The 12,500-nt window shown below is 38.5% G+C and overlaps 1 protein-coding gene across 2 annotated transcripts in view; it reads left to right on the top strand.

The window, feature by feature from the left end:
- Nucleotides 1-7,951, top strand: part of LOC138038667 (uncharacterized) — a 69,697-nt gene extending 61,746 nt beyond the window's left edge. For both annotated transcript variants that reach the window (XM_068884660.1, XM_068884661.1), the window contains exons 16-21: nt 1,097-1,325; nt 2,875-2,976; nt 3,730-3,828; nt 4,627-4,754; nt 6,013-6,249; nt 6,895-7,951. In XM_068884660.1, the coding sequence (XP_068740761.1) occupies nt 1,097-1,325; nt 2,875-2,976; nt 3,730-3,828; nt 4,627-4,754; nt 6,013-6,215 (761 nt within the window). In that variant the 3' untranslated portion in view covers nt 6,216-6,249; nt 6,895-7,951. The remainder of the gene's footprint in view (nt 1-1,096; nt 1,326-2,874; nt 2,977-3,729; nt 3,829-4,626; nt 4,755-6,012; nt 6,250-6,894) is intronic.
- The last annotated feature ends 4,549 nt before the right edge of the window (nt 7,952-12,500 follow it).

The following is a 12,500-nucleotide window of genomic DNA, read 5'->3' on the forward strand; positions in this document are numbered from 1 at the left end:
GTGAATTCAAACAAGAAGAAACGTGTACTGCGAAAGATTAATTTTGATCAAGTACTGTAAATATGAAATATGCGATCAAGATTTCGCCTTAATATTTTCAATATTCTCAACTGTACTTTTAAGTTCATGACAAAGTTGTTCGGCTCACTGAAGTGTAGGAATTTCAGATCTTTTTTTAAAGGGAGTACTGCACTGCTGTTGTGTGGAAGAAAAGCTAGAAGGATAAGGTACAAAGGGAGGAAAAAGTCCACTGTATTGTGATGCTTATCGTAATGTCCTTAGTCCAGTTTTTAATAAACTATACGGTAAAGTTTTGGATAGCTCGAAAATAAAGAGGCAGTCCTAAATGAGAAGAAATGAAGTAATAATAAAGTAAAATGTGTTTGGTGTTGTATTTGTCTCATTCATCTTCTTTCAAACTTACACTTATAAAGTTCAATGTGTTCATACAAGAACATGAGGTTGTATATAATAGGCCTCTTCAGAAAATACCATAATACTCCTTGTTTGTCCCCAAATATTTTGCATAAACATTGTTATTATTATTATTATTATTATTATTATTATTATTATTATTATTTTATCTTGGGAAACTGGAAACAATGCTCATGCAAAATTTAGGGAACAAACAGAGAGGATTATGGTATTTTTGCAGTGGCCTACTCATTTAATTATTGTATTAATCCATTCATCAACCCCAGCTTTTCCCTGTTACCCTTTCAAACCCTCCCCGAGCTTTCAGACAGTTAAACTTTACCACTGTGGGTTGAGTTTATTGGTTCTCTTCTCTGCACCGAGAGGTTTTCTCCGGGTACTCCGGTTTTCCCTCTCCTCAAAAACCAACATTTGACTTGATTTGCGTTGATTGTTAATTACACTTTACAGTGTCCCCTATTAGTGCTCCAGCGCTAAATCCACTAGACACTTAAAAAAAGTTCCTTTCCTTTTTTTTTTCTTTTTCCTTACTGTTCACAGTACCGTGCACGTGCTCGAATAGTGCATTCCTGTTGGTTTTCATACTTATGAATTATTAATGAATTTTTCAAGTCGTTTTCTTGCTTGTATGCCTCTTACTTGCCCTGCACTGGTTTTCCAGGTCGGTTGCGCATAAAATTAAAAGAACCATATCGCCTGGGTCCCAATGATGATGGAACTCCAGCGAGCAGTGATGATGAACTGGAGCAGGAAACGTCGTTTACGACATCTGGAGCCTTCAATGCAACCGAGGCTTTTTCCAACCTCATACAAGTGAGCTCAAGAGAGGAAGACTTTGATGATCTTGGAGACATGAAACATCTTTGGTACTCAAAAACGAAAGAATTCCGGTAAATAGTTAATGTTTTGACATGAAAATAGTTGACAGCTTAAGAAACAGTGACGGCTACGGCAAAGACAACCCCACAAAAGAAGACTATCATTGGTTAAAACAGGAAAAATATTCATCCTACACGTGCTACATCCATTTTCAGCACGTGCAGTATGATCATTGCCATATAAGCCCCTAATTTCGGCGTCTGAGCTTTCTTTCTTGGAGTAAACAAAGATAAAGATGTAAAATAAAGAATACAATAAAATACTGTTTTTGTGGTTCTCTGCTTCTCTGCAGAACAGCGACATAAAAGCACAAAATTCGAGGTTTTGACGACAAAAATACAAATGTAAACTTTTCTTTCTTCATTTTTACCATGAAACTGCTCGTAGCCAATTTATGTTTAGGATACTTCGCCCACTTTATACAACAAGAACGAGACTGAACAACGGCGAGAAAAGGTGACGTTTTCGTTAACCGTGGATGAGTTTATTATTCTCTACTGGTTCTTATTTTTACCAAAACAAACAACAACAACGACTCATTTGTTCCCACTTTAATATGATTTGATGTCTTGTCTCCTGAGCCTGGGGAGAGAAAAACCATCATGAAAATAGTCATGGAAAGTCTTAGAATTTTCCGCATTCGAAACCAGTATCAATTCAATTTGTTTCACAATGTCATTAAAGACGGACTGTTGTAACAGAAAGGTTACAAAAATAAAAGTAAAATGGATGAGAGCAGTCGTCTTCATTGGGTGTGTACTGTACGCTATACTGTGCTGGATGCTACTGTACGTCTCCTGTTTTTAAACTGGATAAAAAACTGCTGCTCGTTTTTCAAACAGTGCTTAATGCATCATTATCTTGCGTATCTTCCAGATCAGTTGTTCAATGCGGCAATGAATCAGCTACTTAGTCATGCAGTTATTTAGCTGTTTGTCAGCTAAATGCAATTTCAGTTTTCATTTAGAGTCAAAACTAACGCTATCGGGCTGGTTGCTTCAATTAGTTTAAAGGGAAACTACGGCCTAAAAACACGTTTCTCCGAATCGCAAGTTCTTTACCTGTGTTATCCTACTTGACCTCTCAAACCCTGTTCAACTAACCTCGACGAGTTCATTAAATCTGTTAAGGGGGAGGGGGGGAGGGGGAGGTGGTGGAAAATCAATACAACACCCTCAGGATTAATCTTTAAGTTTACAGTTGGGTTACTTTCGCCTGCGTTTTTTTTTTTGGTTTCTATTTCAGTCGATGCTTTGACAATTGCTACGTCATAGTCTCGTTTTCATATGCAAAAACAAAGATGGCGGTTTTCGAGGTAAAAATGTCTATTTTTGAGATCAAGCCCAAATGACTAGTCGATACAGGTAAAGAACTTTTGCTATAGAGAGAACCTTTTTATTGGCGGTACTTTCCCTATTTAGCCCTATTCCTTTTCCTGTGTAATCCATTTGAACGTTAGACCCAGTTATACAAATAACGGTGGAATACGTCGTGGGAAATGAACCCACCACCACCCGGTTAATTCACCGTTGCTTCAATTTCTTTGCTGCGGTTTCACAGATCTACTGAGCCCACAAACAAAACAGAAATCAAGCTTGATACTGGCGGACTGGATTCACACTCTCTCGGGATGATACGTCCTGCCCAAATGTATACCAAGAGGTAAGTGCCTAAAGCGCTTTGTCTACAGGACAGTTTCAGTCAACTCTGTCATATGAAGGCTATAAATTTTGTTACCTCATGATACATCATTTGCATTTACGAGTTAGCTCAGAAGGACCTATAATTAAGTGTACTTCACATTTAATTGGATGGCGAAGACATGGTGTATGTCATCCCAGTACTTCATTATCTTGCGGCACGGGAAATGTTTGGAATAGCTCATTTAGTTCCGAATAAAATTTTTCTGGGTTTAAAGCAAGTAAATGAACATTTTTATTTTAATGACTCGTTTTGTACCAACAATCCCTTTGAAACAAGACAAACAGAAGCAGTTACTAGTAAATGTGCAGGTGTTGTCCACGGGAAACTAAATGTAAATTTCGCATATGACAAACCTAGACTTAAGTTTGTATGAAAACGACGAAGACTGACTAGAAAAAATTGAGAGATCAAAATTTCTCGAGTCAGCCATGAGGACGATCTTGTCCCGGGGCAAACCTCACTGTGAGTTAGTTAGTAAGTGAGTACAAATTGACTTTTTTTTTAAAATGTTGGCTACTTTCCCTATTTAGCCCTATCCCTTTTCCTGTGTAATCCATTTGAACGTTAGACCCTGTTATCCAAATGACTGTGGAAAGACTAGTAGTCTGACCGTAGTGGGAAATGAACACACGACCTCCCCGGACCGGTAAATTCACTGTTGCTCTAATTTCTTTTATGTGGTTTCCTTTTGCGTGGGATTGATTCTCACAGATCTACTGAGCCCACAAACACGAGAGCCAAAAATACTGGCGGACTGGATTCAGCCTCTGTTGGGATGATACGTCGACCTGCCCAAGTGAAAACCAAGGGGTGAGTGCCTATATGCATATAAAGCACTTTCTCTGCGGGACAGTCTCAATCAACTCCGTCATATCAAGGCTATAAATTTTGATATCCCATAATATATAATTTGCATTCACAAATTGACCCATTTCCTATAATTAAGTACACATCATCTTTAGTAAGCTGGCAAGGAAATGGTGTCTGTCATCAAAGTACTTCATTATCTTGCAAGTGAAAGGCTTGGAATGGCTCATTTAATCCCTTATTCAATTTTGGCTAGGTTTCAAAGTTAATAAATGAACATGATTTTTCATTTTCATTCCAATCAAATTTTACCCTCTTGGTTGGTTTTGTACCAACACTCGCTTTAAAACAAGACAAACAGAAACAGTTACTTGGAAATGGGCAGCTATTGTCCATAGGAAGCTAAAAGTAAATTTCGCATATGACAAAATTACACATTTTGCCGCAAAACTGACTTGAAAGAATGAGAGTAAGTAACAAATTGGCTATATTTAAGACGATTAGCTAACGGGAATGGCTTTATGAAATGAATTGGTTGTATCAATTCAGTTGATATACAAATCTAAAGAGATTCAGTAAAAACTAGATTTTTTGATCGTTTGCGTTATGTTACAGCCAAAGGGATGAGTTCAAAGAAAAAATTCTCTATGGGAGAGTTTTGTATCTTGATCACGTTCAGCTTCGTGCCATTCGTAGGCCATGTCACAACAGTTAAAAAGCAATGCATTTGTGTGTTTTTAAATGCTCTTCTTGAAGCAGAGCTTGGTTTCTAACCTGAGTCCTTTCCTTCTCTGATTTCAGAACCCAGCTTTCCCTGCCTGGTTCTGGTGATGTCCATTTGATGACCCACTTCGAAAGCGATGATCATAAAGATAGTGATCATGGTATTTGCCCAGCCAAACGGGAGGAGCCCAAAAGAAAAATTCCAGGTGATTGCAGTCGCTTCGTATAAAAACTGAGCATGCATGTAAAAGTTACTATCATGACCAACTTAGTAAGAACTTTAATAGTCATGATAGCTCTTCTTGGCGAATTGAAAGCGGGTTGCATGTAGTAGTCCATTGAGCAGCAGGTCATGATAAGCTTTTTAAACTACTCTTTGACCGTCAGCCACCCTCAGATATTTTATGCATCACTAAACGTAAGACACTAATATACGAAATCGTGCATGACTGAGCGATAATTGAAAACGAGCTAAACAACTTCGTCTGCTCTTGATCAGTACCCAAATTGGTGCCACTTTAAGTTTATCCAGAAAGGAAAAGGAAGGGGGGGAGGGGGGATTGGATGGAAAACTCCTGTCAAGACTGCCGGACCTCTTTTAATTTAAAGCAAGAAGTTACAACTAAATTAACAACACCTGCTTTTCGTTTACTACCCAATAAACTCTTAATTCACATGCACAACGGTTTGTCTTCCTCCCCTCTCTAAGGCCCCTTAAAAGTAACTGGAAACTAGTGAGGCCCTCCCAGGGGTTAGTTACCGTGGGGGCAGACTCTTTGCTGAAACTATTTCTGACTTGTTTCAAGATTACCCGAACTGAAACCTTTTTTGCCACGTCCTCTTTTACGCAACTTTGGGGTATTTATTTTGCGGAATTTGTGATCATTTGCCTTGGCGCTTTGCTCATTTTCTATAACTAGCTGAAACTCTGTCAGCACGATTGTCTTGGCCACTTACTCACTCACTCACTCACTCACTCATTCCTTCCTTCCTTCCTCGTCCTTCCCTCGTCCACCCGTCCGTTCGTTCCTTCGTTTATTTATTTATTTGTTTATTTGTCTTTGGAGTTTCCGCATTCCACTCAACCACGCATGATTAATGCTGTAAACCGTTTGCCTCATTTGACGACCAGTTCATTTTCATTAAAAAAAGAAAACACTGCGCAAAAAGCTGCAAATTTAAAAATGCAATAGTATACAAACCAAAGGGATCTTTTGCTTTGCTCTCAGCTGCGATGATAAATTGAAATTGGGCCTGTACTTGTCGTCCCGTGGATCATGAGCCCTTACTTCCGGCTGTTTGACTACGAACGACCAAAACCTGTTTATTTGTTGTAATTTATACAAATAAATCACCCGACTGCTGCCTCCCGTTGAATGATTTGATGGAATTGGCTTAAAATCTCGGCAGTCCTAGATCCGTCCTCGTTATCTGTATTTTACTTACCCTGCAATTATTTTCCAGGTCGGTCGTGCGTTAATTCAAAAGTTCCATATCGCTTGGGTCCCATAGATGGTGGAACTCCAGCGAGTATTGGCGATGAAGTGGAGAAGGAAGCGTCTTTTATGACCTCTGGAACATTTAAACGAACTGAGGGTTTTTCCAACCCCATACACTTCAGCTCCGGAGAGGAAGACTTTGAAGACGTTTTAGTGTTGAAGACATGAAAGAGAGTTGGAACTAAAAAATAAAAGAATTCCGGTAACTAGTTTAAATTTGACATAAAAACAATAACAATCATAAGTAATTGCAATAGAAAAGTATATAAATTTGTTTTAATTAAGAAATGAGTACTGGCTCTTACAAACTGAACAAGGCAGATAACATGAGAATAATTATCAGAATTACATAGGGCTGGCGCAGTTGCGAGAGCACCGTACCATCAGCGCCTTGTTGGGTGAGTTTGTTGATTCTCTTCCGGTTCTTCCTTTTGCCAAACATTCAACAATTAATTTGTTTCTAACTTTGATTTGATGATGTCTAGTCTCCTTGTCCTGGGAAGTGAGAACTAATCATGAAAATAGTCACAAAAAAGTCGTAGAATTTCCTCATTTGAGACTTGTATCAATTTAATTTGTGTTACACTAAAGACGGACTATTGTAACAAAAAGTTAAGAAAAAGATAAAATGGATGAGAGCAGTCGTCTCCCTTGGGTGAGTAGAGTGGGATGTACAATAAAAGTTTAATTACTCCTTTTCAAATCCTAAGCTGCACGTTTAAATATTTTATTTTGTAGGTATGTTATTTGTTAGTTTTCACCATGATAAAGCCCCTATTTTTTCTTTTACCTCATTTCCTTTTTAGTGCCACTCACTTAAGAAAAGTTTGTCTTTCTCCTGTTATAGACAATACAACAAGACCCACGATTTACTTGATTTGACAGACAAATGAATGACGAAGAGCTGGGGTTTAAGGTGCCCACACTTCGGATGATGTCGTTCCTGAACTGGAAAAGGAAAAATGAGTGACAGCCGAGTGACATTCACATAACAATTTAACCACATTCTAGCAAGCATAGTGCCAGCCTAACTACTGCATGAGTTCATAAGCGTAAAATAGGTAATCATTTGAAACTAAAAAATATGACTGCTTCGCAACAAAAAGTTGATAATTGCCTAGGAAGTAAATTTCTAGCCGCCCAAACGTATGTTTGCGCGATCCCGCTCGAAAACTCTAGTCGGAGACAAAAGGATTTTTTTTTTCGGGTTTGGGTTCGATGTTACTCATAGGGTAGAGCTTTGATTAAGACGTAGACTTTGATAGAATCGTAATTACAGTTCTGAAATTATATCGGACAATTCGAACTCGCTTTTCCCTTTTTTTTAAGCACTTTGAGAATGATCTACTCTGGATCATTTCGCCCTCTGTAGACGTGTCAAGTTCAACCTTTTGGTTAAAAAGACGCTCATTTTGACTTCTTTTAACATCAGAATGAAATGACATGAACTTATCTTTCACAAAATCGTATAAGACCTCTGCAAGTTTATTATTGAAGCAAAGATGTTGTTTATATTCAATTACTATCATTGTATTAGTATTTCATGTTATGACACCAATAACCTCGTAGGTTTGCTAATAAAAGCTGTTGCATTTAACACTGTTGATTAAAATTGTTATTTCTGCCGGTTAGTACGCCCGTCGTTGTAGTGAATAGCACACGTCCTTGCTCCTTTCGCGCACTCTAATTATTCGTAGTGAACCACCGGCGTAAACACGATATCGAAAAAGTTAAAGTTGCGTTAAGTTAGTTTTAGGTTTGTTTCACTGCCGCCACTGACACTGACCCCGTACATCTAACAACACAGGCCGGAACCCCGTGCCCCTATCTTTGCGAATACATGTGTGGGTTCTTCAAAAAGAGTTATGAGATTGGGCCTGCGATTTGTAGTCCTCATCCGCGAAGACTTAAAGCATCACCCATTGCTGATGTAAAAACAAAAGCATCGCTTTCCAACCTCCAATATTTCAAGACGGAATTGGTCTCTCATGATGGTCTGATGTTCAACCAACTTTGCCAACCCTAACCATAGTCCCTGACTAGAAGAGTCTTTTTTTTACTACATTCCGGCCGGTAGGCCAAAGATTGATTTAGCTCTTTGCTCTTGAGCTAGCATGTTGTCAATTTCACAACGGTCTTTCAATTATGACACTAGTTATCTGCTGTAGCATATGTTCTAAAATGTGAAAATTATTCATCTAGTAGGTATTACTGCACGAAAAAAAGAATCGTTGTTGATGAAGTCCGATGGTTTCGGACGAAACGTCATCAAGTGTAACTTATAAGTCTAGTACAAGATTTAAATCTTTTTTTCGTTTAAGAATATGTTCTCATCGAAAGAAATTGGACGAACTGATTTCACTTTCTCTCCTTTGCCGAATTCTTGGATGGCCCGTCCTTTCCAGTTAAAATATTCAGACCCTTCTTTCTGGGAAGAAAACGACTTCTATCCCTTCGCGAGCGAATTGAAAGAAGGGAGTGTTCAATCTTTTTTGTTCTGCCAGTCAATGCTAATCATTGTAATTTCATTGAAATCCTAGTGGTGGAAACTCGCAATGAGACTGCAATGGTTCGATATTCGTGTTTTTGTTTTTTTGTGGTCCGCCAAATTAGTAGTAAGTTAATTGAGCTTGGCTAAACAAACTGGAGACTAGCAGAAAGGGATAATTGAAATGAAGAGCTCCTTGGTTCAAGTACAATTTATAAGAGCTGTACCAGTATACCCAAATTGCCCTGTTCGCTTTATCGACCAACTGACGTGTTCTGATGCGTGGTCAAGATGGCTCAAGTTTGTGGAATCAATGAATTGTGGATCGTGACTACGTTCAAAACAATATGGCGTGACTACACAAGAGACAAGGCAGAGAGCTCACACCAAAAGAAATGTACAGGAATTCGCACGCCTGGGTAGTGAAACATCAGTCAGAGATGATCAGCAAAGCTAAAGCCAAACACTACGAATCTAAAGTAGAGCATAAACGCAAGTCAAACCCTGCTTCGTGGTATAAATCATTCTATGAGCTGACAGCTGCGAACGACGCACCATGCCAACTAACATCTACCTCAGACCTGTCCGAATTTACTGACAGACTTCAGGCAAGCTTCACCAAGCCTTAACATGAAATCAATTACACCGGCCATCCAGATTATGACGAAGTACAACAATAACTTAAAGACACTCCACTCTATACCTTCCTGTTGGCCAAGTGAAAACGGCATTGAAGGTCTTAAACACAAGGAAGGTTACCGGAGAGGATGTTATTCCAGCTTGGAGTCTGAAAGGCTTCTGTCAGCAACTTGCACCTGTAGTTCACGATATCATAGTCAGCAGTATTATTCAATGCAAATATCAGCCCGCACTTGTTAGTCCTCTACCTAAAGTGCGCCCACCTAAAGATATTGACAGCGACTTTAGACAAGTGTCAGTACTTCCTCATCTAGCAAAAGTCATTGAGAACTACAGCTAAAGCCTAACAACACTGCTTTAAAGGCAAGGGATAACCAACACGCATGGCCATTTTGAAAAGCGACAAAAACGAGAGCATCTTTTTTCGCATTTTCTCCCAAAGTATTCTGTTTTCCGTAACTGAATTTGCAAAAGAGATAAATATTAGGAAACTAACTTTGGAAAGTCATACTGTGACAACAGCTGATAAACGAATTTGATGGAAATTGTAAAAAATTCAAAAATTAAGTCATTTTTACACTTAATTATTTCGCTCTCAAAATGTTCTAAAGCAAGCGGTCAAACTCGCAAAGCACTGTAAGCTAATATGACCGTTGAGGTTTTGAATCGGCGACTATGATGAAATAGATAGTAACATTAAACATATTGCGTTATTCCTTGCACTTCGCTCGCTTTTTCGAGACCAAATCGATGGATTTCCGTTGCAGCCAAATCTAATTATCGTTCTCTTCCATCCAACATCACCTAAAGAAAAGTAAAATCAAAGGTAATGAAGAATTTGTCCGCATCCAGTTGATTTAACTGTACAGTATAGACAAGAGTGAGAGCTTGAGACACAGTCATGACCTTTGCAGTCTCTTCGATTCCGAAAAGACGTTTATCCGGCGAGTTACATGAACGTATGAAACGCATGCCTATGACGATCCCGAATAAAGTAAATTGGCGCGGACATAAATGAGTTGAGGGGGAGAGGGGGGAGGGGAATAGACTGCTGACCGGATTTTTGCATCTCAAATCAAATAAGATTACTCTATTTATACACGGTTTTCTCATCAGTACATATTTATGAATTGTAATATTTATAAGACTTATAATACCATCTATCTAGAAATAAAAACTAGGAATAAATTAAGTTAGTGTAGTACCTACTTATGAATTATTATGAAAATATTTACCACTGATATAATTACTTATTACGAATAAATAAGTAGTACTTACTTATGAATTAAAATATTTACTACTATTTAATTGCTTATTTACTTACTTAACATATTTACTACTATGAAATACTTATAATACCATCTATCTAAAACTAAAACTACAAATAAATTAAGTGACCTGCTTTATATGAGAGCCGTGTAAATTAAGCAATAATGCTAAAAGAAGCCGCTGCAGCCAGCGTGAAAGGATTCTAGAGTCCTAGCCTGCCGCACATGAGTTGGAAGACTGTTCCATAACACCGCGCCACTAAATCTGAAACTGTTCTTAAGAAAGTTGGTGCGGGGTAGGGGAACAGCAACATTATCTTCAGTGTTGCGAAGAGAATAATCAGTAATGGCTCTAAGCTCAACAAATCTAGCTCGAAAATAACCGAGAGTGAGACCATTCACAAATTTACATACCATGCAAGCTTCTTGTATCTGACGCTGAGATTCAAGCTTTCTCCAGCTCAACACTAGAAAATGGTATTCAGTACTAGTGTCAAAGTAGAAGATGTCACGACTCTGGCAGCACGGTTCTGTAGTTTTTGGAGTTTACTGGCATGCAAGAGTTTGTTACAATACAACGTTACAGTTTGTAATCGAAATGAGGTTTCAACAAAGAATCTGTTACCCCGGCAACAGTCTGTTATCGATAAATTATTATTAGTATTATTGTTTTACTTGTATTATGTGTCATATTATTTGTTAGTTATGTATCTGTTCGTATATTGAATCACATACGTTTATGTAAGTATGGGGCATGTTTATGTAAGTATGGGGCATGTTCATATGGACTTCGAATCTTTTCATGCTCTGTTGAAGCTATAAAATAAAATAAATAAATAAATAAATAAATAGCAGCGTTTTCTGCGGGATAAAAGGTCTAATACGCTTCAGGGCCCCAGTACCAGAAGCAATCTTCTTAGATAGATTCTCAATGTGTACATTCCAGGTCAAGTTTTCATCGTTATAATCACCAAGAGATTTGGTGCTTGGCACCTGGCTTATCGGGGCCCCGTCAATTTTTAGAGAGAGGGAATGGGGAAGTGTTTTCAATCTTTGCCGAGAACCAATTGTCATAAATTCAGTTTTAGATTTATTTAGTGTAAGCTTATTAGCAATGAGCTGCTCACTGATGCCGGCAAGATCTTCATTGAGATTAAGTTCAATACTGTCCACCTTATTACCTGCAAGCGTCAAGTGGGTGTCATCGGCATACATCCGCGGCTGGGAGTGCATGAGACAATTCGGTAGATCGTTAATATATAAGAGAAAAAGGTGCGGGCCCAAAATTGTCTCCTGAAGGATACCACAGGACAACACACCATTGCTAGAAAGAGAGACATTTAGGAAACATTTCTGATTTGCGTTCAGATAAGTACGATTTAAACCACTCAATTGAGGTGCCTCTTATGCCATACGCAGACAACTTAGAAAGCAGGATATTGTGATCCACCGTATCAAAGGCATTCTAAAGATCCAGGAATACTAAAGCGTTCACGTTCCCCTGGTCTATGTTAAACGCCCAATCATCGGTCGCCTCAAGTAGGGAGGTAACTGTAGAGTGGAGCGACCGAAAGCCTGACTGGTGGGTGGAAAGTAAATTATTAGCCATTAAATAGGAATAGTGTTGATCATAAATAATCCTTTCAAAGACTTTTGCAACTACTGGAATAACAGAAATAGGACGGTAATTATCTAGATCAGCACGGTCTCCCTGTTTGAAAACGGGCACTACTTTCGAGCACTTTCATTCTTCAGGGTAGATACCAGTCGCAATAGAGGTGTCAAAAATCAACGAAGGGAATCAGCAATAAGGTCAGCGCAAATACGAAGAAGTTTAGCAGAGCTCTTATCCAATCCAGTTGCTTTTGATTTACTTAATTTATATAAAAGGGAGAGAACTTTAGAGCGACTGGTTGGCATGAGCTCCAAGTTAGTAATATCAGGTAAGGGATTGTTCAAATAATGCAAATGTGTGTGACCATTGTTGTTATTAAGAGGAATCTCATTAGCAAGTTTAGGTCCCACAGTGGCGAAATGATGATTAAATGCCGTAGCTAA

This window comes from Montipora capricornis, chromosome 2, assembly GCF_036669925.1.
Source record: "Montipora capricornis isolate CH-2021 chromosome 2, ASM3666992v2, whole genome shotgun sequence".
Classification (NCBI taxonomy): domain Eukaryota; kingdom Metazoa; phylum Cnidaria; class Anthozoa; order Scleractinia; family Acroporidae; genus Montipora; species Montipora capricornis.